Here is a 27,062-nt window from a genome sequence, read left to right on the forward strand (position 1 = left end):
GGTGCAAATAAACATGAGTAATGAAAAAAGAAAAAAAGGAACAAGAGTACGAATTAAAAAGATCATAAAATATTAACAGACACATGCCTCTACATAACAAAGTTAGACAAAATGCACAAATTCCTATGAATGTATTAACTATTGAAAAATTAATTAAAATTTTACCAAGAGGAAAATGCCGAATCTAGTCACTACTACAGGCTACTTCTAAAGATAATTTGGGGACGCCTAGGTGGCTCAGTCGATGAAGCATCCAACTCATGATTTTGGCTCAGGTCACGATCTCACGGTGTAGGAGTTTGAGCCCTATGTTGGGCTCTGCCCGGACAGTGTAGAGCATGCTTGGGATTCTCTCTCTCCCTGTCTCTCTGCCCCTCCCCTGTTCACATTCTCTCTCAAAATAAATAAATAAACTTAAAAAAATATTTTAATGATAATTTGAATCTTACAAAAAAAAATACGGAGTGCTAGCCCATTCATTTAAAAAAGTAGCTATACTCTTCATTCTAAAATGTAAAAACGGAAATTGAAGAAGGATAAATAAGGCGTTAGTCTTATTTGTGAACACAGACGCAAAAATCCCTAGCGAACAGTGTTCAGCAATGTTTCATACGTATCATGGCCAAGTTAGGTTTATTCCGTGAATGAAGAGTTGGTTCAATATTAGGATATTAATTATATTAACGAACTCATCACACTAACATATTAAAGAAATCAAGTAATTATTTTAGATCTCAATAAATGCTGAAAGACATTCTATCAAATTCAATATTTATCTATGGTAAATAATAACGAATCAGGGATGGAAGGCAATATCCTTAACCTAATCACAACTAATTATTAATCATCACAAGAATTTCCTCTTAAAATCAGGACTGAGACAATGATGCTTACCAACCTAAGCTTTATTCAATGTTGTACTGAATATGCTAGTCAGCTTTATAAACAAGAAAAAAAATAGATAAGATGTATAAGGACTAAAAAGAAACATGGTTATTAATGAGAGTTGGCATGATTTCCGCACAGAAAATTCTGGAATAATCTACAGACAAATGATTGAAATAAAGATAGCTGAAAAATCACAGAAGCAATATACAAAAGGCAATAGTGTGTGTGTGTGTGTGTGTGTGTGTGTGTGTTTGGGTGTGTGTTTGTATACATAAACATATATACACACCCACATACACCTCTATATATTTATGCATATACTCTATATACTTTCAATTAAAAGAAAATGTAACTTTGAAAGATACTATACTACTGCCATAACAAAAAAGTACAAACAACTAATAGATGTAAAAGATTGTATGGAGAACTTTTTGAAACTTTACTAAAAAATATAAAAGACCCAAATAAACAGAGATACAAGCCATATTAACAAATAGGAAAATCTAGTATTGCCAAGAGTTCAATTCTCCCAAGATTGACAAATAGATCCTATGCAATTCCAAACAAAATTATACAGAATTCTTCATGAAGCCAACTGTATAAACGTCCACATTTTTCCTCGGCAAGGTGATCTGCAGATTATGGAAGCACAAAGCCTAAGGACTGCCAACACATTTGTAAAGAAGAACAAGGTAGGCCATAGTAGAGCTCCTACAAGTCAGTAACTAAGACTTGAACATGCTGGTGAAAAAAAGAGGCAAAAGGATATGAACAATTCACAAAAGAAAATTCTCAAATGGCCAGTAAACATATGAAGACATATTTAGTTTCAAATGCAACAATAATGAGATACTCTTTCTTCGCTTGTCAAACTGGCAAGGATTAAAAATAAAAACTGACTGGGGTGCCTGGGTGGCTCAGTCAGTTAGGTGTCTGCCTTTGGCTCAGGTCATGATCTCGTGGTTCATGGGTTCGAGCCCTGCGTCAAGCCTCCCTGACAGCTCAGAGCCTGGAGACTGCTTCAGATTCTGTCTGTCTGTCTGTCTCCCTCTCTCTCTGCCCCTCCCCTGCTCATGCTCTGTCTCTGTCTCTCAATAATGAATAAATATTAAAAAAAATTTGTTTTAAATAAAAACTGATTGGGATGCCTGGGTGGCTTAGTCGGTTAAGCGTCTGACTCTTGATTTCAGCTCAGGTCATGATCTCATGGTTTGTGAGTTTGAGCCCCCCACGTCAGGCTCGATAAAATAAAAATAAAATAAAATGAAACTGACTATTGCTCATTGTAGTGCAGGTGGGTTGAAGTAAGCATTCTTCAAGCATTCTTGGAGACTGTTGATGATTAATGTGATTTGGTACAAACCTTTCTGGAAAGCAAGTTGTCAATATGTATTAAGAACCTTAAGCACCTTATACACGTTTAAAAAAAATTTAATGTTTATTTATTTTTGAGAGAGAGACAGAGTGTGAGTGGGGGAGGGACAGAGACACACACACACACACACACACACACACACACACAGAAAGTGAAGCAGGCTCCAGGCTCTGAGCTGTCAGCACACAGACCGACGCAGGGCTCGAACTAACAAACTGTGAGATCATGACCTAAGCTAAAGTCAGAAACTCAACCAACTGAGCCACCCAGGTGCCCCACACCTTATACACTTTTTTTTAAGTTTATTTTGAGAGAGAGACAGAGACAGAGTGCGAGACAGAGAGACAGAGAGAGCGCACGCGCGCACTTGGGGGAGGGGCAGAGAGAGAAAGAGAAAGAGAATCCCTAGTAGGCTCTTTCATACTCAGCAAGGAGCCTGGTGCAGAGCTTGATCTCATGAACTGTGAGATCATGACCTGAGCCAAAATCAAGATTCAGATGCTTAACCAAGGGAGCCACCTAGGTGCCGGGCACCTTATACACTTTGAACCAGTAATTCCATTTATGGGAATCTATCTATAGAAAATAATGGCAGTAAATGCATAGAATAACTCAGAGCAGTGTTCAAGACAAAGACATAGGAAACATTTGTAATACAATAGTAAGTGGGAAAACATGGTATGAAACTATATAATGATTTTAATGCATTAAAATATTGGATGAAAATGTACTGAAAATTAATAGTGGGTTTATGGGTGATTTTTATTATCTTTTTTTTTCTTTACACTTGTTTTACGTTTCCAAATTTCTTTCAAAAATTATGTGTTGCTTTTAAAGGAAACCAACAATAACAATAAAATCGGGACCTGGAAACCTTTAAAAGCATATTTTGTTAGTGTGTCTCCTCCAAACGTTTTTCATCATTAAAATGGAGAAAAAAATAAAAGCAAGTGTTCTCTTTAGGCAGATAAATTATGTTAATTGGATTTATAGTATATTCTCTTCATGTTTCAAGAAGTAAGCTTAAAATACATGTAGTGATCAGCCAAGTGAAATACTTTGGCCTTAGAACTGGAAAACACATCATTACCCAAAGCACATAAATACAATCATATAAAAACATATACTGCATATTTATAATTAACACTGACTACATTATAATTGTTCAGTATCTCTTGTATAATTTCCCAAAAGTAAACAGATAAAAGATTTTCCATGTATCCCTAAAGGGAAACAATAAAAGATAAAAGGAGTGAGAAGTTTTTTAAATGCATAAGATACTGAGTAATATGGGCGAATTTCAATACGGATGTAGAACTTCTTTTATTTCAAAAGATTCAAAAGAAGAAATCAGAGAAGTCAGCACTTTTACCTTCTTTTTAGTGATACGGCAGGTCGAAAAGATTATGGGCTCTCATTCAATATTATATTTTGGTCTGAATAATACATGTAACAATAATGTGAGTTTATACCACATGAAATGTGGAATAAATTAAGTAATTCGAAACATTTACTCTGTAGATTTCCTTATTATTCATGATCCTTAAACACTGGGACAGTGGGGATTAAAGAAAGATTGGAATTACGATTGTAAACACATTTCAGACATTGTGATGGCTTCATACAAAAATAGTGTACTGATATTATTAGCATACCCTCTCATGTCAGAGTTCTTAGTGTTTTGGAGATGGGATGGGGTTTAGAAGTGAGACTGGGAAGGGGCTGAGTTGGAGGAATGGAGGGGAGGAAAAGGTAGAAAGTTTGTATCGGGAAGGAAACCACCCCATTCAGAAATACTGAATAAATTCACCATTGGCAAGGGAGAGCCAGAGAATGACCTGTGGATCTTGAGTGCTGGCACTCTACACAGCAGTGACCGCCAGCCTGTGGCTCTCAGTGTGCCCGCTGGAAAAAATCCCATCCGTGGAAACATGTCAACCAAGAGGGAAGTCTGGCATCCCTGAGGGGATCACTAATATCACATTAGTGGGCACTTGGTGTTCACAACTGACTGGGCTGCTTCAGGGAAGTCGAGTGAGTTGCTCAAGGGTCCAGCATTAGGGTCTGTCTCAGTAGACTCTTCAGCGACATGACAGGTTGAAGACTGGGGACCCAAGTCTTCTGCTTGCCAATCTATTGTCCTTTCTACTACACAGCAGTACTGTTTGGAAAAAATGATTGATTTTCCAAATAGTTATTTTTTGTATCATTCAGTCAAAGCTTAAAGGTGTTGGTTCCGCCTGGAGATCAGAAATCCAGTTAACAACACTGTCATCCTTGTGTTGTATCATCTCATTGAAAAGAAATTTAACACCTTTCAGAAGGGATCTTTTAGAAGACCTTGGGCTTTCACACACAGCTCAAGTTCACACATTCATTTTCTCCCTCCCTTCTTCCCTCTACTGGGTTGGTTGGCAGTAATAATCGAGGGAAGCAGCATATAGAATCCATGCTCTCCAAGGCTGTAGCTTGATTTTAGCTTATAACTGGTCCTGGTGAATTTCCAATGAGCCAGGCTGGCTGGTATCTACAGGATGAGTCTCCTGTATTTTCCTGACAACAAAAAACTAGAGCAGGAGAAGAGCAATGTTGGAGTGACCTCACTCTCAGATCTGGGCACTGAGCGAGATTAATGGGTAGCATCTGCTGCTGCCGAAATGCTGAAACGTATCAGCGTTGGCACAGACAAAGGGACCCCAGGGCTGGATGGGTCCTCTGCCAAAGGACAGAACACTTCAAAGCAAACAAAACCACAGAGAGGAAAAATAACACTCCTGCCATGAAATCACAAGTCATAGCAATAAAACACAAGGTTAATTTCCATAGGTTTGTAGCTCTGTGGTGTTGCAGGAGGAAGGGATTGGCACAATGGAAAGAACACAGGCTTTAAAGTCAACAGACATGGGATAAATTCTACCATTCAATAGCAGCATGGCCTTTTGACATCATTTCCTCATCTGTACAATGGGTATAATAATGTAATAGCTTTGTGGTTAGAAATATCCCTGTGCACGCGCGCATGCGTGTGTGTGTGTGTGTGTGTGTGTGTGTGCACGTGAATCTCTGTACGGTACTGAACACATTAGGTATTAGAGGCAGGTACCATCAACATCATCATCAAAACGCTAAGAGCAAGTAAGACTTTATGAAAAGTCTACCCCTCAAAACCTTGCTCCCAGATGAAATATGTCCATGGAAACACAAATTGCTTTTATGAGCTCTGAAACTTTGTATGATGATATACAGTATCTCTCTTGGAATAGTAATGTTAAAGTCTCACCTAAATAATCCTACATTGTTTCTATTTATTTATTTTTAATTATTTTTTCATCTTTATTTATTTTTGAGAGAGAGAGAGACAGATTGCGAGCAGGAGAAGGAACAGAGAGAGGGAGACACAGAATCTGAAGCCGGCTCCAGGCTCTGAGCTGTCAGCACAGAGCCTGACGTGGGGCTCGAACCCACGAACTGTGAGATCATGACTTGAGCTGAAGTCGGACGCTTAACCGACTGAGCCACCCAGGCGCCCCAACATTATTTCTATTTAAATTAAATAAGAAATTTAAAGCAAACAAGGGTCACAAATATTCATTCTAAAATTTTTAAACACATGGTTGACATTCAGTGAGTGAAATGAACAGCTGGAACCATGTCCATTGGTACTAGTTTTAAATAATTGGTTACTGGTACAGTTCTACTTGGTCAGCACAATTTTTTTCTGGTTGGCTGTTGCTAATTCGCTCAATCCTATATGATGATTTAAATCACTGTGAGCATATATGTTGTCATCATTCTTTTTTTTTTTTTGAGTTTGTTTATTTTGAGAGAGAGAAAGAGGGAGGGAGAGAGAGAGCATGAGTGGGAGAGGGGCAGGGAGACAGAGAGAATCCCAAGCAGGCTCCATACTGTCAGCACAGAGCCCGACATGGGGCTTGAACTCACAAACCATGAGATCATGACCTGAGTCGGATGCTTAACCGACTGAGACACCCAGACGCCCCTATTTTGTCATAATTTTATCCACCCTTAATTTAATCTTCCCTTCCAAGGGTATATGTGTTTAAACACACAGAAATCAATTTAGCAAATATAATGTAACTTCCATTTAGCAGTATTTGTCAACTATCTATTGAATAAGTCAATTAATATATAGCCTGCCACATTATCAGTTAATATATTGCCCACTGTATTATCAATTAGTATGTCACCTACTATGTTACTTGAGCTCAGAGATAGGAGACTATGGAGGGTCTGGTTGTTTCTGATTGGGAGATCCAGGAAAGTGGCAGGAGGAGGTAATATCTGAATTGGGTCTGAGGGCATCAGGTACATGAAGGAGGAGCTGGAAGTCACTCTAAGCAGGGGCCACAAGGTGAAGCACCACCCAGAGACACGAAAGTACTTGGGAGTGTGAGAAATGATCGTAAGGCACATGGTGCAAAGTGCCTGCAGGTAAAACTAAAGCCTGAAATGCAGGCTGACGTCATGTCGTGGAGGTCCTACTACTGCGCTGAGGAGTTTCTAATTTACGGAAGGAACCCACAGCACAGTTTTGAGCATCAAATGTGATAACACGTGTGTTTTACAAAGAAGGTTGACTGCAGAGGAGAGAAGAAGAGAGACAAGTTAGGGGACTCTTGTGATGGTTCACACAAGACATGAGGACCAGGCAGTGGGGTTGCAGAAGAAGGGCTGGATGTCGGAATGGTGGGGAGGGTAAGCATTCAGGACTTGTAACCTGCTGATGTGGACGTGAGGGTGAGGGAGTGGGCAATGACGACCGAGCTAGACCGAGTTAGTGGGTGGTGACTCCATCCAACTGATTCTGACACCCATGAGGTCAGTGAGAGCTAGGACACATGCACATTTACAGCCCCTTCTGGGACGGGTCCTGCAACTAATGGCATCTGACACTAAAAGCATGTTAACAAGTGGGAAAGGTACTCAACTTCTCCCAGGGTAGAAAAGAAAATTCTAACAACGAGCTTCCAAATGGGAAACCAGACAGTTGACCAGAGGCGCTTCTAACAAAACTGGCGAATGTCTACCACCATCAACTTTCATGGGGGAGCGGTGAGGCAGAATCACAGGAAATAACAATTTTTAGTCAAATTTTCTGAGGTTTGAGCTTGTACATGATATTATCAGGGGTACGGGAAAAAGGCAACTGAATTAAAAAAACCAGCTTACGCATACGAGGTCCTGAAAGCAAGTGTGGCAACATGAAGCATGCGACAAATAGAACAGATCCTTTTCGAGTCACGGTTTAGAAGAAAATAAACCAAGTACTCCCACTAAAATCAACCCTCTCTATTGCATTATTTAAAAGTACGCAGAAACTTTTATCTATTAAGACAGGATCTATAAACACATGCAGTCCTCTTGTCCCAAATAGCTTGAAGCAGCTTCAGAATTTCAGATAGAAGTTTTTTATCATTTTCTTGTGGACCGGCTGAGCATCACCGTAATAATTAAAGGAAAAAACATGTCAAAACTCACTTGGCTGCTACAGCCATCGGAGGCACAGCTGTTGTGATTCTTAATGCATTTACAGTGCTTGCCAATGCTTCCCCCGACTCCCCATCCTTAAGCTTTCAATGGTTTTGCTTTGTTTGTTTTGTATCCTGTGGAACAGAAAATAACCTGCACTGATTGTGGCAATTGATTGACTCAGCTGGTGCCTCCGAATATGAAACGGGAACTGAAAAGCACATCTGAAAAGTGCGTGGGCTGGAGGTGAGCGGGGAGGGGGTGCCTCCACCCTGGACTGCTCACAGAAGCACGGACCAGCCGTGCCAGGCAATGGTTCTGTCAGCTAAGTAACACACAGTAGCTTTTATTCCACCTGCCCCTGCCTCTGTTTTCAAAACCCAACAAAGACGCTGATGCGCACTGGTCTTAAAACTTTTCTAGAAGTATGTACAATTCTCCCTATGCCAACCAACTTCCAGCAGGGGAGAGACAGGCACCACCAGGGAGGGCTGTTCTCCCCCACTCTTTGGTTGTCCCCTCAAAGGATCCACATCTGTCTTCCCAGCCAAGGGCACCTCCAATCTAAGGGACATCTAAACCTGATCAAGGAATTATAACCGCAATGTCCACAGACTGTGGGCGGTTTTCACAGGGTGGTTTTCTGTTAGGTTTCTTTGGCTTCCCTGAGGTGGGAGGCAAGTTAGCAAAAAACGGACTTTGAAGGGCAACTGAGGTGTTTAATGAGACTTCCTTCTGAACTTGGCCACAACTCGGAACAAAAGCATCAAATGTTAACGTTGTGCTTCCACGTAACAAAATCAGCTATTTTAGTTAGAAAAAAGGCGGGGGGGGGGGGGGGGAGGATGAGAGGGGAAAATATCCAATCCATACATTTCGTTTTAAAGCCTTATAAGGAGATAAATGCATAGGCTGTACTTCAGCCTGTAGATTTTAGCATAACATCTTCAATTTCCCAGTTTCAATTGAGCTGAAAAACATTTTCCATGTTCAATTATAAAATTAAAAACCAGTGCTCGTACAACTTGAGAAATATATAGGAGAGAGGTAGGTGGGGGTGAGAATAATAGTTTCCTAAACAGATTTAGATATATATGTACACACTGATTTTCATTTCCAGAGCAGGCTGCAAAGAGTTACTTAGGTTTATAAGTTTTAGCTCCAGTAATTGGAAAATAAATTTTGGTGCCCCAGAGCAATATTGATTATTAGCTAACGAAACAGTACCATCTGTGTTTTTCAGGACGCCCTATCTGGGAGTAGTTTTAAATTGCTGTCCTTCCTTTATCTTAATTTTATAATGATAGCAAAATGTGCTCTCTCAGAATTAAATGACTGTGGTCCTCCATAAGGTTAATGTCCTTCCTGCTTGGATCCCCAAAGGGATAGAAATTCGCTCTCCAACCCCACGGGGTCCCCAGGGAGGCTCTCTGTGGCAGTAAGGAGCATGCTGCTAGCTCAGTAAGTGACAGGGCCCAGGAAAGCCATGTCTAGGATGGGGCCTGTAGGTTCAGGGAGGAACAGCAGAGTCACCTTGACTCCAGCTGCTAAAGCCCCACGTCTGCAGGGGCAGGATGGCTCAGTCCTACCTTGATATCCTTGTGCACAGCTATCTCCTTTCTCCTATTTTTGGCACAGAAAACCCACAGATTTTCCCCCGAGGGGTGAGCACAGACGGCTCTTTGCTTGCTGGGAAAAAGAACAGTTCCTCTTCGGCAGCAATGTAAACAAACTTGCCCTTTCTGCTCGGTCTTTCTCCCGAGATCCCTGATCCACTCTGTGATGACAACCTGCCATTTTCTGTCCAATTCAGCATGTTTGCTTTTTTATTGGGATTCATGTCTGAGTTTCTTTTGAATCAAATTACTGCATTTCCCTGGTGAGATACACCATATGACGATCTTGTTAGAACAAAATCAAATATAAAATTTGCGCTCAGTGCTGCTCGGTCTCATCCCCCACCACATGTTTTCCCTGTTGTTTGGACACACTTCTGTCAGCTACTTGAACAGTAATGAATCCTCCTCATGTTTAGGACGATTTTCAGACATTGCTGTCTTGGAAAAGATAAAGGCGAATTGGTTGAAACAGTGTCAACAGAGAGCAGGTCACTATTTCAAAACTATTTTACAACGTACATCGCTGGTCTTCCCCAATATACATGGGTTGAAGAACACCAGAGAGACAAACGGATTCATTTTGTTGAGTCAAAGCCGCAACTGAACACTTTCTTGACGTTTTATCCCCAGAGAGGTATCGTCATTCATTGCTTCAGTGAGCCCTGAAGCCAAGCATTCCATAGCATCTTTTTGAATGGGAACGGGGCATTGTAGTTCACGTTACATTTTCTGTAAATAGTTTCCCTCTTTCCTTTACTTTTCCTGGTACTGATTATTATCTTTCAAGCAATTCCTGTGTGCCTCGTACAAATAAGGTTTACAAACTAGGTTGTGCTAAATAGTGCAGAAACGAGTCTCCATCCAAACACCGGAGAGACTCATGTTACCCCAGTGTTTCTTCGCTTCTCACAGCTTTCAGAGTGACGTTCAAGCTTCTTGGTGGGACGCTTTGTGATCAGACCCCTAGCCCTTCCTGGGATTCGGGTTCACGGCACTAATTGCCATTTCTGAGTACGCCACTTAGTCTTGCTTTTGTGTCCACCTGGAGTCTCCCTCTTCCACTTTTTCTTAGTTAACTCTCACTTCCTTCCTTCCTTCCTTCCTTCCTTCCTTCCTTCCTTCCTTCCTTCCTTCCTCCCTTCCTTCCTTCTTTCCTTCCTTCCTTCTTTCCTCCCTTCCTCCCTCCCTTCCTTCTTTCCTTCTTCCCTTCCTTCCTTCCTCCCTCCCTTCCTTCCTCCCTCCCTTCTTTCCTTCCTTCCTCCCTTCCTTCCTCCCTTCTTCCCTTCCTTCCTTCCTCCCTTCTTTCCTTCCTTCCTCCCTTCTTTCCTTCTTCCCTTCCTTCCTTCCTCCCTTCCTTCCTCCCTCCCTTCCTTCCTTCCTCCCTCCCTTCCTTCTTTCCTTCCTTCCTCCCTTCCTTCTTCCCTTCCTTCCTTCCTCCCTTCTTTCCTTCCTCCCTCCCTTCCTTCTTTCCTTCCTTCCTTCTTTCCTTCCTTCCTTCTTTCCTCCCTCCCTCCCTCCCTCCCTCCCTTCCTTCCTCCCTTCCTTCCTTCCTCCCTTCCTTCCTTCCTCCCTTCTTTCCTTCCTTCCTTCCTTCCTTCCTTCCTTCCTTCCTTCCTTCCTCCCTCCCTCCCTCCCTCCCTCCCTCCCTCCCTTCCTTCCTTTTAAATTTATTTACTGTCAAGTTAGCTCACACACAGTGTAACCTTGACTTCAGGGGTAGATTCCTGTGATTTATCACTTATATACAACACCCAATGTTCATCCCAACAAATGCCCTCCTCAGTGCCCATCACCCATTTCTCCCCCCCACCCCCACCCCTCTCCTCCATCAACCCTCAGTGTGTTCTCTGTATTTAAGATTCCCTTATGGTTTGCCTCCATCTCTGTTTGTATCTTATTTTTCCTTCCCTTCCCCTATGGTCTTCTATTAAGTTTCTCAAATTCCACATATGAATAAAATCATGATATCTGTCTTTCTCTGACTTATTTTACTTAGCATAACACTCTCCAGTTCCACCCATGTTGTTGCAGATGGTAAGATTTCATGGTTTTTCATCACCAAGTAGTATTCCATTGTGTATATATATACACATCTTCTTTCTCCATTCATCAGTTGATGGACATTTGGGCTCTTTCCATAATTTTGCTATTGTTGAGAGTGCTGCTATAAACATTGAACTCCCACCTACTTTTTGAAGAAAGAGTCATTCTAGCCCAGCCTGGTACCCCTAGGCTCAGCAGCGTGCCCCCAGTGTCAACGAAAGAACTGTTGCAAATCTATTTTGTGGGGTTTAACCTGATGGCCGCGCCACGGTCCCTGCATGGCTGCTTCCTCCAGCGCAGTGAGCTTCCCATTGGCAGGGCAGGAAGTTTTTCACATCCCCAGCACCCAGCAGCATCAGATTCACAGCACTGGCTTAGTACACGCTGGTGAATTAATGAGTGCAGCAACTTGTTGAATTAACCGCCCCTCCTCCATCTTTGGCTGCCAAAGACACCACCGGAAACATTTTTAAAAATAAAGAGCATTTTGTGGTCTGTAGTCACACCATTCCCTAGGACTTTCCTAATTTTGATATGAAAATACTCTCTAAGCAACAAAAGGTGACAGCACATATTTTGAAATACTTATTTTCTCAAAGTCTTTGTCCACAGAATCAAACCTACCTACTTCCTTAAGTTACTTTTTAATGGGAACTTTTTTTAAAGTTTATTTATTTGATCGCTTCTCGGCCTTTTGGCTAAGATCAAGTGTAAAGTTTATTTATTTGAGAGAGACAGAGACAGTGTGAGCAGGGGAGGGGCAGAGAGAGAGGGAAAGAGAGAATCCCAAGCAGGCTCTGCGCTGTCAGCACAGAGCCCATTGTGGGGATTGAACTCAAGAAACCGTGAGATCATGATCTGAGCCGAAACCAGGAGTCGGACACTTAACTGACTGAGCCATCCAAGTGCCCCCATTTAATGGGAACTTTGGATGATACCTCAAACATGATAAGGAATCCACCTAGTGTTATAGATGAAGCGAAAATGTACTGTGCCATAAAGTGATTGGCTCATTCTATCCTCAGAGTGCTGACCACAAGAAATGACAGAGATGGACTGAAGCCACAAAAATGACACAGTCTCCCTGTAAAGCCCATTGTGTGAAGTCTTCTCTTGGACCTTACTTATGAGTTAGTATGTTTCTCTTTTACTAGTTAAACCTTCAACTAAGTGCCGGATTCAATTCTAGTACTTATGATGCTAAATGAGTTAATCCCCACAACAAGCTTATGGGGTTGACACTATAGTTATTCCATTTTATGGATGAGGAAACTAAAGCCCAGAGAGGTTACGTAGCTTGCCCGAGGTCACACAGCCAAAAAGAAGCAGAGCTGGGCTGGAATACAGGCAGTCCGGCACCAGAGCCTGTGTCCCAAACCATAGCTTCTCAGGACTCGATCTGTGAGAGTTGACACCACACCAGGCAGACAGGGCACTCCTGACTTTCGGAGTCGATAAAACGAAAGAATGCATACTTGACCACGTGGTTCACAGAGGTGTGTTGCATTAGAGTTCTAAAAGCCAAATAAACTCAGAAAAATACACGCTTAAGGGTTTTCCAGGTTCATGCTAGAGTAAATGTCCCCTGAGGATTGAGAAAGTAAAGCAAGGTAACTGTAACCGGGACCTTGCCCTGCCCTGTTGATTCCTGTATGTTCAGTTGTGCCTCTAAAAACATGAGGGCACGGGATTCAGCGATGCACCAGGAAGGGTGGTCAGGGCAGGACTTCGGGTGGGACGCCCGGGGGGTGACCCTCGTCCCTGCAGCACCCCGCATATGGGTACCCCTGCACAAGTGTCACATGCCTTGTGCGTGTCCTGCCACGGCCCCCTCTCCTATGTCAGCGCCCCACCCCCACCCCGCGCCGCCCCATGGTGGCAGCGGGAGGTGGGGAGACTTAACCTGAAAGTTACAGAGTGCTAGGATTATCCCCAAGAGAACTCTCCGTTTTGCAACTCTCCCCATAATACCTTCCTGTTTGTTCCTGCTTCCCTCGCTAGTGTAGGTTCTTTTAAATTTTCTTCCCTTTCTTCTTCTTTCCTTCTTTAAAAGAACCCAACCAACTGGTAATGGTTTGGGTGTTTAAAAGTATTTGAAAGCATCTCTACCCCCAGTTTATTGAGATATAGTTGACATGTAACATTGTGTAAGTTTAAGGTGTGCGGTGGGATGATCTGGTATACATATACGTTACTTTTCAGCAGTCTTCTCTGATCCACTGAATGTAGAGAAAAAAAAAGTTCTTTGAAATGTAATTAATTAATACAACATTTTATTTCAGAGTGTAGCAATCCTTAATAAATCATCAATTATAATAGGTTTAAAATGAGTATCTGCTGTTTTAGTTTGCACTTATAAATCGTATTTCTTCAGGAAATATGAATGGGAAATGATTTTTTTGTGCACTTTCAAATAGGCATCATCTACAGTGTGTTACAGGAAGTCTCGAGGTATTTTGATACAGTTCATGAAAAATTGGACTCAGGTTATTTTATGAATTGTTATTTGAGCCTATAACTAATCTCTTTGACATTAACATCTTTAATAAACATTTGAGCAACGTATGCATTCAGAATATTGGAGAGAACTGAGACATTATCTCTGTTTGTTAGGCTTCTATTTTCTCCCTAACCTAATTTTGTCTTTCATAAGATATTCATGCTTTTGGAAGCCTTATTCTTAATCCTATTAATTCCTAAGCTAGCCTTTAAAAGTGCATGAGGAAATATGCAAAGGCAGTCAGTTTCACCGAGTTAGAAGTTAAATTGCTAAAGGTAGATGTAAGAATTTCAGGGTTGCTAAAATGCAGAACTTTATCTGAAACTACCGCCTGGACTGAAATCCAACCCTCAAGGCCTGGTTTGCATTAGTCTCTGTGGCTCAGCAGCCTTCTGAGCCGAGGTCACTGGGAACACACGAGGATGCCCTTGTCAGTAGAGCGGAGCGTGTGTGTCTGTCCATTTGTCCGCATTGGCCTAAAGAGCCAGTCTTAAAGAAGCAGAGCAGTGGGGCAGCTCTGGCAGCTGTAGTGAAATCTTGGGCAACTCAGCTGAGAAACGGAGCTAAACTCAAGACAACGCAGCATCTGGGGCATGAAAGGAAGTATCATGAGGTCCCTGAGAGTTGAAAGAAGCAGAGTTTGAAACTCGTAGGGTAAGAGGCGGGAGGAAGTGATGTTTAAAATACTCTTTTTATTTTTCTCTTAGAGAGAGAGAGTGCGAGAGTGAGGGAGAGGGGCAGAGGGGGAAAGAAAGCATCTTAAGCAGGCTCTGTGCTGAACTCCAACGCGGGGCTTGGTCCCATGACTCTGGGATCACGACCCGAGCCAAAGTCAAGAGACAGACGCTCAACCCACTGAGCCACCCAGGCGCCCCTAAAATACTCTTAATTCCAGACAGAACGTTTCGCAGCTTTGAGGTGGTTAGGTAAAGGCAGTACCAGAAACGCATTCTAAAACGTAAAAAGCTACGACGCATATATAACCTTGTTTTTATTGTATGTATGCTGCTACTTTCTCTTCACCAATGAGTGTGAACTAATTTTACTCACTAAGGTACACAGAGAAGTCCTCCCCCTCACCAGCCCAACCCCCGCTCCCCCTGCCCTGCCCAACACACACTCCAGTGATGGTTCGCCTCTTTGAAACAGGTTTCTTCAGATCAGTTAATTGTCTCCGGTTCCTGAATGACTTGCCAACGGAAGGAATTAGCTAACGACGGAGGTGGTAAAGACAGCCCTGCATTTCAGGTAAGGTAGGAGCATGTCACCATGCCTGGAGATGCTCCCGAAAGCTGCCTGCCCTAGATCCCGCTACAGCCACGTGCTCTCTGGGCTGGAGGGACAAGAGCTGTCACAGCCGTGACACGAGCCAGTCCCTTCACATGACATCACTGGTTGGCCTGTAATTGTGTTAAGGGGACAGTTTCTTCCCAGACAGCCAGCACAACAGCATTAGGAACTTCACATCATTCTTAATCACACAAAAAGCCAAGAAGGATAATCACGAATGGGGGGAGAGACCCTGGCAGGCCTCTGTTCTTGCTGCGCTTCTGGGGAACAAGGGAAAGGGATCCTCCCTCCTCTCTGCATTTTACGTACGTTACCTTCCCAGCAGTAAGTCTCATCGCCAGGTCGAAACGGGTGTCTGGATGAAATACAGGGTCCCGTCGCCCCGCTGCAGCAGTGGGGAGCACAGTGCCTGGCAGCAGGCCCGGGGGGCCAAGAAGGAGCCCCGCGCGCGGAGCTGGCTCTCACCTCGTATTCCTCCTTGAAGCCGTAACCCTCGGCACACTTCATCTGCGTGATGTGTTGGAGCAGGTCTGCCACGCGGATGGCGGGGTGAAGCTGCCCGGTCTGGTAGGGCACGTCGGCCGGCTCGCGCTTCTTGTAAGTATGGGACTGCACCAGGCTGCTGGTGTCGCTGGCCATCGTGTGGCTTTCGTCTGGGAAGAGAAGGCCATGAAGGGCGTGAGGGAGGCCCAGCGGGGCCCCCGAGAACGCGAAGAAGCTGCCGGCGCCATCCCTTCCACCTACGGCCACCACAGTCCCTACGGTGGTGGCCCAGCCAAAGAGGAAAGTTAAATGTTTAGAAACCTGAATGGGATTGGCGATACTGATAGGCATGAGGCAGAGATCTCCGTTTTTACAAAGCAGTCCAAACGATATATCGCTTTCACAGAGCTAGTTGGGAGGAACCCTTCAGCCTTTGGGTGCTGAGGTTTATGGAAGTTTCAGCCTGAAACTTCACCAAGGCCTGGCGCGAAGCCAGCCTTGTATTTATTCTTCCAAAGATCCGTTGACCAGTTTGTATGATGAAGTAAACAAACTCCGTACAAATGTTCCGTGAGCAAAATAAAAGTGCACAGAATGGGTTGGCTTATAAAGCTAGCGATGAAAACATGAACTTGACACATGAAATCCAAGGAAAGCGGAAATCGAAAACGGAACTGGGTCTGATGGGTCCCTTGCATGCGCCAGTGACGGAAAGCTTGACAGAAGACTGTGGACCAGCACATCACACATGGAATGTTCTACAAGAGCTAACATGCAGGCCGGCACGCAGCAGAACCAGCTGGCTTTGTCCGAATCTACAGATAAGACACACACTCCCGATCCCTCCACACCTTTTCCGTGGGCGAATGGGGGAACTTACCATTTATTGGCACTTTTAAGAAGGTACATATCAGGAGAAAAGAGGAGGAGAAAAAGGAAACAGGGCATAAGCAATAGTACTGTGTGAATAATTACAGGTCGTTTTAATTCTGTGCTTTACTTTTATAGTTAGGTTTTCTCTTCGTAGGTGATCAGAGGTCAAAGCCTCAAGTCTCCCATCACGTTAGGATGGGGGTGTCTTATTGAAACACTCAATAACAAAAAGGAGGCTAAAATAGTATCATAATCGCTTTTTTATTCCCCCATGAACTAAGTAATGACTAGATAAAAGTCTTATTTGTACTTGACACATTTTCTCATTTAAATTCCTCGAACAGGTCAAACCAAATGGTACGACAGAACTAATGTCAAAATTTGGTCAAATAAGCCTAAAGAGGCTATATTTTAATGGAAGACTCCTAGCAAATTAGATTAATGAACTGCAGAAATTGTAGCTTTGAAAAAAAAAAAAGTCTTATGCAGGAAGGTGCTATTAGATTAAGAGTTGGACGTGCTACAGGTTAGCTCATTATAGTGCTGAATCCCTTTAGCCGTTTTGTGACTGAGGATGTGTCTCACAAAATACAATGCTCCCTTCACTTAAAACGAGAATGTTAAATCAAAATTGAGTTCAGGTATAAAGAATTAAAACATACATAAAAAATGGGTATGTTCATTTTTTTAAAAAATTACCAGATTGTTTATCCATATAGGGAATTCAGCCATGGGTATTCTTTCTTTCTTTCTTTATTTCCTTTTTTATTTTTTTTAACTGAGAGATTCAGCTCCAAAGGAAATTTAGCTCAAGGACACTCGGTTAGCTGGGCCTGGTTTTCAAACCTCAGTACTATCTGCATTGCAAAGCACCTGGGGATGCATGGTATGAAAGGTGGGACACAAGTGTAGTTATGTTGCTGTTGCTGAAATGGCACCTGGGTCACTACAAGGTGGCTAAAGACACAAAGACAAAATAAAAAAGGGTGGTAAGTTGATTTTATGAGTTGGTCTCTCATTTGGATTTGCTTTGAAATGTAGCCACTCGGATGTTCCCATTTTATTAGGACAGCCGCGAGTAAGCCGGGATGTTTTCACATCACATTTGCTTGCTGGCGACTGCCAAGCTCATCAAGGGGGTGCAGGGTCCCTGCTGAAGTACTGAGCCCGTGGAGCTTTTTAGCCACTCCAGCAGGAAGTCCTGTTCTTTATACTAAAATAAATGGAACATTAATTAGTTTCCCCCCTGTGCATCTCTCCTTCTCTCAGTTCTGTACCTTTTGGGAGGAACATAATTAAATGGCCTCCATTGTGGACTGACCTTCTAAACTTCCCACACAACTCTGGTCCTAGGGCCAGGCATTCTTGGAAGGTTTAATTCCCAGAGCGACAACCACTGTTACCATTATGCTCGTCACCACCCAGCCCCCACCCCCGCTGCATTATGATCTCGGCCTCATAACTAGCGTGCGGACCCATCTTTACGCATTTAAACGTTACCGAGGCCATCTAAGAAATGAGTGCTATTATCGAGTACATAGATATCGAGGGGGGAATAGAAGGTTTCTCGTGCCATATGTGTTACGAAACTGGGTCACCTACCCTATTAGAAATTTTTGATTCTACCAAAATTAGTGATTCGTGATTAAAATTAGCGATTTAATTAGTGATTTTTAAAAAGAATGATCACTGATAACATATATATCATTTGTCACTGATTTCCTGTGTTTGCCTAAAAATTATCCACTAACAATGTTTTTCAGTTACAAATTTTGCCTAAGAGGAAATCAGGAACACAGCTTCTCACTAACAGTTCTGATGGTTTTTGAAGAACTGTGAATTAATTCTACCTATATCCTTTAATAGATTATCTTGAATTCTCAACAAACCAGCTGAAAGAACTGGAATTGAAATGAGTGCTATATTTCTGAGTGCTATTATATTTACTTACCCTGATATCAGTATCTATTAGCATTTATTTACCGAAAGGTCTATATCTGTCAATTGTTATCTGTCTATCTATCTACCTATCAATCTTTCTCCCTCTCTCTCCCTTACTCTCTCTCTGTCTCTCTTTTTGTCTTGGCAAGACAATGATGTAAAGGCGTACTAAAACTCTGTACGTTAAGCTGGGCACCGCAGCACATAAGAATAAAAGGTGGAGATAACAGAGGATTTTAGGGTGCCAAGCTCCAAGTCACAAAAATTTTGTGAGCATTTGCTCGTCTTAATTGTAAATTGCAATAGCGTTGTTCCCCAAATGTGCCAGAGTAGATGTACAGCTTATCTTCTTCCCATGGTGTCAAGGGATAACCTCATTAATGCTTACTATGGGATATACAGACTCACATTTGCACCAAACTCGTGGGGGGAACGGTTCGCAAGCACTGCCGTGTGCTGCATTGGTACATACGTAAGCCAGACGTGATCACACTTACTTGTCAATCTGGCTGACTTACTTTTCACAAACGTACATCATGTTTGCTACTTGAATTGTCTGTTCAAGTGATTCCCTTTTGGTAGAGAAGCCTAACCAAGTTTAAAAGATGTCATTAGTGTTTGTAATAACAAAGCAGCGACTTTAAAAAATGATATTTGTTTAATAAGCTTATCTTAATCCTGCTGTGCAATCTGAACGTTTTCTTCCCTCTGACGGTGCACAGCTCAGCCCTCCCTACTCCAGCTCCCCCAAGGTCAGAACGTCTACTGGAGGAGCTGCAGGATGAATGCCACGGCACACAAAGAAATCGCAAATCTTCGCTTCTCGGAAGATTCTGCAAATGTCATCTGCATGTAGATTACATTGTTCGGGTGCCTAAAATTAGCCTGTGCCCCTTATGTATGAAAAGAATAAAAATGCAGCCTTCTCCCCATATAGCTGGCACTCTAAGGGGGGAAGGGAGGTTGGTGAGCTCTGTTTGTTAGCCCTCAAAATGATGCAAATTTAAAAATTTGGGTTTATGTCCGTTCTTAAACTTCTGTCTGAGTTCCTATGGAACTCAGGCCACAAACTTGCTTAAGCCCAGAAAACACCGTAAGGAAAACAAATGACCCTCTATGTGAAAATCGTAGCAACTCAGAGAAAAGAGAAGCACAGGGGGAAAAACTGTGTTGCAAAGATATCAACCCTTGTAAAGAGAATTAGGAAGCAGAAAGTCGAACAGCTGTGGATGAAAGTCTTGCTACGGTGAATTGGTATATACCTTGAAGTCGTCTGTGTTGTGCTCCTTTTCGGTAAGGTTAGTAGTAGAAAGAGAACACAGCTGTGATACACTTGGGTTATTTATGCATCTCAAATGCAATAGCAGCTCATGTTGTTTGGTTATAGCCAGGTAATGCCATTTCTCCAAAACCCTCTTACATGGGACAAATGGGATTTTTTTTTTTTTTTTCAGCTCCTGGCTGGGAACAGCTCATATTTTCACTGCATTCTGCCCCACTGGGCTAACATTTTATTTCATTTCTCGTGACATCTGACACATAATACACCATGTGATTATAAAGTGCCATCTTGTCACTTTGCTGCTGAGAACATCAGCTCCTTTGAAATTCCAGCACGTGACAGACACTTTGGAATGCTGGGGCGGGGGCCGTGAGTGGCGTGGAGGAGGGGTAGGGGGCCAAAACTCGACTGTGATCATTTTTCTGCATAACATTTGGCATAATCAGAAAAAAATGCTATTTTTGAAATTGAAGTTTTTAGTGCTTAGTGATAAGTGAAAATAAGAAGTGATTTTTACTTTTACGACCTCACATTACAGAATTCAGCTCTTAGAAATACACAGCTGAGTGATGACATACTGTGTTTTTCCTTGGGATCAAATCTGACTTGAAGTTCTGAACACAGAAAGGGAAAATATTAGAGCTGGGATCGTTCATTTGAGTCTTTTGGTATCATTTCCAACATAACATGAGGCTAACCCTTCTTATCAATGGAGACTGTTTGGAGAAAGTCTTTTTATTATCTCTGCCCTCCCCCCAGGCCACCCGCCACCCCCTTGTCCTGCTTACAATCACTGCATCATATAGACTAGAACTCCAGGCTCCTACAGAGTGGCCACTGACTTTGTAAATTACTCCTGCAATAAACTGTGATAAAGGGAAATGTTCTCACCTAAAATTGCAGTTGGCACAAATGGGTCTGTCATACATCATAAGCAGGTCAATGCAGAGAAAGTAAAAAGAGAGAGAACAGTAAATGACTGATGAAAGGCCCCCCACTTTTCCCGCAGAAAGCCATAGAAAGCATCGGGTTACAACACATCACACATATTAAGCTCCTAAAGCATCATGGACAGCAAAGTGAGAGCGTGGACTGATACTGATTGCTAAGGGCTTATGCACGGATGCAACAGTGGAAGAATCTGTTACCTGGGTAGTAGGAATTGGGCACCGATGTGCTCAGTGTATTCGTTTTCATTGTGAAGGATGATGGTGAAGACACAGCTGTAAAGGAGAGAAGAACTAGTCAGCAGTTGCAGGAGGCAAAGCCTGAAAACACAGCCCTCCAAGGTCACTCAGAAGGACACCATACTGGTAGAGACTTGACTGAAGAAACGCCAGACATCTACTGAAGCCTATGTGGTCAATCTTATCATTCCCTGCTGTCTCCAGGGAATCACTTGTATTTTAGAGGCAGGTACCCTTTTATCGCTTAAAAGGTTTTCTTACCCCACAAATGAGGAAAAACCCCCATAACCTCTGCCGCCATTTTGAACCGAGAAATTCATTAGACTTTTATTTTGACTTCTAGCCTTTGCTTGTAGAATTCTAGCATCACACCAAGTTGGGTTTTTTTTCTTTTTTAAACTAAGGGTATGAGAAGGTGTCTACACGTGGCTTTTGAAGAATTTTAATGTCAATTTTTGCAGTTTGCTTAGTCCTCTCTTTCCTCCTATTTTGGATATTCTGAGAACTTTCCACAAAGTTATGACCTGGTTTATGAAAAATAAAGGTGATGTTTCATGTGCACTATATTTAAGACGAAAGTTGCATGCCTGTGTATGGCTCTATTAGTCTTTTAAATCTTTATAAAAAATGCTTATTTTTCTTTGAAACTTTCCTCCGAAAGATTCAGGATTTAACTCTTAGACCGCTTCTCTCTCCCTGTTATGGAGAGGGGAAGTCAATCCCATCCAATTTATCTGATTTCATTTAAAGTGGATATTTCCTTTTCTAAAAGTAGTTTCTGAACTCTCTTCAGCATCTTAATTGATTAGTGCTTTACAATCACTTTAATTTCATTAAAGTGTAAAGATAAATGATTTGACTGTGCTCAAGTGTTTAAGCTGGTTAAACATAAATCTAAATCTTAACTTTCTGATGTAGTTATATGATTTATTTGATGCTAAAGTTTTGGATCAGGACACTAATACCCAATTACATCATTTAATTATGGGAAGAAGTACTAAAAACCTGTGTTTAGGTACTAAACACAGTACTAAATACAGTACTAAAAACCTGTATGCTATCTTTATTCTGCTGACACGTTAATATATTTTAGCTCTCCTAAAGCAGTTCCTTCATGACGGTGTTTTTAAACTTCTGTTTATATTTTTAAAATGTAGAATTAATAAATGACAGACCAAGAACCAGAATCCAGACTGCCTGTCATTTATAAGATATTTTTCTAAATTAAAGAGGTATCATATTTATAATGCATGTTTATGGTAAACTGCCAGGAAAAAAGAGAGCAACTGATGAAAATAAGAACAAAAAACCTGAGTACTTATAAAATGTGCTAGGGTCAGTGAGAAGAATGCCTATTACCTGCAGACATTTTTATGTCATTGGTAAACATGCGCAAAGCAGATACGAAATAGCCGTGTTTATTTTCACTTTTTAAAAAAATGTATTTTAAATACTCTTGTCTTTTGTAAAAATTAAGCCCAATCCCACCATACACATTTATTTTCCCCCTGGTATAACATATTAAAAGAAGATGGCACAGGGGCACCTGGGTGACTCAGTTGGTTGAGTGTTCAACTTCAGCTCAGGTCATGATCTCACGGTTTGTGAGTTCAAGCCTGGTGTGGGGCTCTGTGCTGACAGCTCAGAACCTGGGGCCGGCTTCGGATTCTGTCTCCCTCTCTCTCTCTACCCCTCCCCTGCTCACACTCTGTCTCCCTGTCTCTCTGCCCCTCCCCCACTCACGCTGTACCTTTCTGTCTCTCAAAAATAAACAAACACTAAAAAAAAATTTAAAAGAAGATGGTACAACTCCCATTTGCTTTGGTGGACAGATCCCCCGTTCTCATAAATATTATTGTGCTTATTTTTAAATTTTCCAATTTCATTTTTTTTCAGTGTCTCATTTCTAAAAGCTACTTGCCTCATGACCCTAAAAGATGTCAGACGTACCCAGACTTGCAATTGGTTTGGGGCTGGAAGCCTAGGGGTCTAATGAACCCCTCTCCTGCACATTTCCTCCCTCAGCAGCTCGCCTTTTATTTTGAAGGCACTAAGAGAGCACTACGATAAAGTCTGCTGTCAGGGTCACTCCTGATGGTTGGGGATTCGATGGCACCTTGTCATTGCTCAAAGAGTCGGGGACAAATGGAACGCCTACTGCTGTGTTTCCTCCTCCACTGGCTTTATTGACAGGAGGCACAAAATAACGGCTCATGGCAGATGAGCCATGGAAGCTGATGCTGGTTTCTGCAGCAACCTCTTTGCCTGAGCATTTTTGGATTTCTACAGATACTCTCACTTTTTGAAAAGTAACTGCCAAATTAAATTTCCTGTCCAGAGGCAAATATCCCCTGTTGTTCAAACTTCAAAAGCCTAGAAACTACTCATGTAGGTTTCCACTCTGGGCAGGTAATTCCTAGCAAATTTATGCGTGAGGAGTTTCACCATGAAATAGGAAATTTGGAACATTAATGGGTTATCCTAGAAAGTGAGAACACCTTTCTGTGTGGCCTCTTTCATAATGACATTGAAGAAATGATCACTACTACCAGGATTCTGACCCTGTTGGTGGTAGGCGGGACTCTTCCCATCCCAGCCCACAAGAGTGCATCGCAAGTTGCTTTAATTTGGTCACTGAATGCAATATATATATATATATATATATATATATATATATATATATATATACACACATATATATATACTATTTGATACAGAAAAAAGAGAAGATTCTTTGAAAAAAGGGGATGCAGTTTGTGGGATACTGGAGTACTATAGATTATGTCACCTACACTGAAAATGACACCAAAGGGCAAAGAGCAATGACTGAGGGTGAGGAGAGCCACCCTCCCCACTGGGGTGACACCTGACAGACACGCCTGCTGAACCCTTGCTCCGCTGGGCAAGGCTCCGCTGTGAACCCTTGTTCAGCTGACAGACATGCCTGCTGAACCCTTGCCCGCTGGGCAAGAAGAATAAATGTAGTGACTCTAAGTAGGAAGAGGTAGGCAACTACAGCCACCATAAACAGAAAGCAGTCAGCGGCAGAACTCTCTGGAGCCTCACTGAATGTAGGAGAAAGGCAAAGTGTGGGAGAGGTGGACACTGACCACACAGTGACTGGAGAAGGGGCTGGGAGATGGGGGGAGGCGCCTGGGAGTTGCAGAAAAAGAACAGGCCAAGTGGGTGGTCAGGACGCGGCATACACTGTCCACGCTGGTATAAGGCCTCTCCCTGCTCCCCAGCCCCTGAGACCCCAATTCTGTGCTTCCCAGTCACGGTTCCAGCCTTTCTGCACGGTGATAGCTGCATTTTTGTTCCATCCTCTTGCTGAATTTTTGCAGCCAGCATCAGCAGCAGTCTGTGGGCATGGATTTCACACAGGAAAGAAACCTCTGACCTTGAACCCAGCATGGCCATGCACTACAGAATCAGGCATCCAACGTGGGACTTCTGGTCTCTGAGAAGATCACCAGGGACACAACAACTGCTCCTTTTTGTTCTTCATATACTCAATCTGATTGGTAGCTTTCTAAAATAATGCCTTGTACCTGGATCACAGGTGGTAGTACGGGAAGGTATTAGCTGAAACTCGGTTTACCCACCTGGTGTGAGATGTAAGACTTGTGAAGCGCAAATACAGTTTAACTTATTAATTGCCGCTAATAGCCCTATAATAAAGGCAGAACCTGTCAGCTAAACAAATAAACAACTAACTTGTTACTCAATTTAGCGAACTGTTTTAGAACAGGCTTCACTGTGCAATTCCACACCTGGCTAGCTTACGAACAGGAACTCAACAACAAAAAGGTTGATGAGAAGCAGGTGCCTTCTCCTTCAAGAAAAAAAAAAGCCTTCTCATTAATGCTCTCTAATGCTTTATAGAAACTTAATTGTGGCTTCCTGTGCTCCCTGCTCTGGTCCTACCAGCTTGGCAGTATCATCCGTTCCTAGGCAATCCAGCGCTCCCAGAGAAGTTTTCGGAATTACTTAAGGGGATGGTGAAACCAACAGGGCATAAGGATTCTTCAGGGAGTTTTATTTTTTTGTTTTTTTAATTGCCCAGGACTATCCAGTATCCTGAAGAACCACAGAAATGTATTAGAAGCTAAGAAATGTAGGTACTTACATCTCCCGTTCAGATTGTGTGTGTCCATGAACGAGAACGCCTCGTCGCAGTTGGTGCCTTGCTCGGCATAGCTCTTGTCCATTGAGTTCACCATCACGGTCATCTCCTGCCGGGTGCTGCTCATTGTCTCCTTCCGCTTCTTGGCTAGTTTCCTTAGGACAAAGAGTTCATTATATAGACATGCAATGTGAATGGAAGATGGGGCCTTGACATGTGTATTGAGTCCAGGAATAACTTCTATGGAGTTATTGGTATTCATTCAAAACATCTATTTATGGTGGCTTTTAGATGTCAGATTCTCTGCCAACTGTACGGACGCAGAGATGAAAAACATCCTCTGCCCGTCCTCAAAAAACCCACAGCGACATCAGGAATATACAGCCTAAAATATTACTTTCTGTGTTCCTGCTACACGCTAAATTAAAATGACCAATGGCCCTAGCACAATACAATCATAATCCATTTTACTGAGAAGCTTCTAGAGTTACTTTTTGCTATATTTTTTTCTACATTCAGTGTCAAAGAGTAGATCTCCTAGTAAATATCTGCCAAACAAAACTGAAATAATCCAGGGACGGATCTAGGAGGCGTATTGTAGAACTAAAAAACAAAAGTAGGCAAGGAATGAAGAGAGCAGTGCAACTGGGTGATGTGCAGAAAGGGAGAAGGCATGACACACAGCCTACCCAGGGCAGGGGAGCTCAGGCCTCGGGTGCATCGGATGGCATATCCTGACTTCTCAGATGGCTGTGACATGACTAAATTCCCCATGACTCCAGACTAGTTCCTCACCCAGGCAGGTCAACAGAGCAAAGGGTAATGAAATTTCAAGGTGTTGGCGTCCCGTGGAGAGTTTAGCAAAGGAGTAAGTCCCTATGTCCCCTCCCTCCATGGAAGAGAATACAAAAAGGTCAAGGAAGTTAGAGAGATTTCCCATTATTTTAGAGACACGGTTTAATTCTGGCCTCTGCATCCTGCTCAGTGACCATCAAAAACTCATAATCTCAAGTTACAGATACCTGGACAAAGCCATAAAAACGTAAGGGAAGTGACACACAAATAAAAAGATGAAGCAAATTTTTACAGTTCTTACTACCGGAGGTTGTTTTATGTACCTGGGACAGCCAAGAATAGAATGAGAGATGCTTAAGAGAAAGGTATAAAGTGAGAAGGTTTAAGACTACCGCACCATAATGCCAAAGATATTACGTCCTAAAATATTCTAATTCTGCCTAAGCACTCAGCAGCATTTACAAAAGAAAATGGCAGCCATTTCTAGTAAATCATCTTGACTCTGATTGACCTAGGACACAGCAGAATTTAAAATGAGTCACATAATCAAAATCACGCCCATATTAGGTGATTGCTAATGCAATGTAAGACATTGACAACATTAGACCATATGGATAATCTTTATTGTCATTTCCAAATGCCACATAATCCAAATGCTTTCTTGCCTGTAGTTATAATAATCTTTTAATTTCATACTTTGAAGGCAGAAGGGTTGCATTAATAAGTTGCCCTTTTTATGACTAAAAGTTGTGGGAGAAAAAGATCCATTTTAAACAGAAAAATGAAAATCATCTATAACTTCTATGACAGCGTTAAAGTTGTAAAGATTTTAAAAAGCAACCCGGAGTGGCTTCTCTGGGAGCTGGCATTCTTCTCTTGCCAGCGTGCAGACCGTGATGGCCTTCTCTGAAGCCCACCCTACACCCCACCCCCGCCTTATTTTCTAGCCTGCCATGCTAGTCTGAGCTTGGTTGTTCTCAACAGGTGTTCTGGATAGAGGCAGCAACCGGGCTCAGGTTCTGCAGCTGCGGGTACAATAACACATTTTCTCTGCACTTCTGAATCTGGCAGCTCATTGGGAACGCATTCTTAAGCCAGGTCCCCCCAGGAACACTGAAGTGGAGGACTGAGATAATTAGCTCCATAATTCAGGCAAAACATCCTCTTTAC

At 42.4% G+C, this 27,062-nt stretch overlaps 1 protein-coding gene across 2 annotated transcripts in view; it reads right to left on the bottom strand.

Moving 5' to 3' along the window:
* Positions 1-27,062, bottom strand: part of PTPRM (protein tyrosine phosphatase receptor type M) — a 788,961-nt gene that overhangs the window by 123,188 nt on the left and 638,711 nt on the right. For both annotated transcript variants that reach the window (XM_042962258.1, XM_042962257.1), the window contains 3 exons: positions 25,101-25,252; positions 20,933-21,007; positions 15,671-15,858 (listed from right to left, as the gene is read on the bottom strand). In XM_042962258.1, the coding sequence (XP_042818192.1) occupies positions 15,671-15,858; positions 20,933-21,007; positions 25,101-25,252 (415 nt within the window). The remainder of the gene's footprint in view (positions 1-15,670; positions 15,859-20,932; positions 21,008-25,100; positions 25,253-27,062) is intronic.

Source organism: Panthera tigris, chromosome D3 (genome assembly GCF_018350195.1).
Source record: "Panthera tigris isolate Pti1 chromosome D3, P.tigris_Pti1_mat1.1, whole genome shotgun sequence".
In the NCBI taxonomy this organism is placed as follows: domain Eukaryota; kingdom Metazoa; phylum Chordata; class Mammalia; order Carnivora; family Felidae; genus Panthera; species Panthera tigris.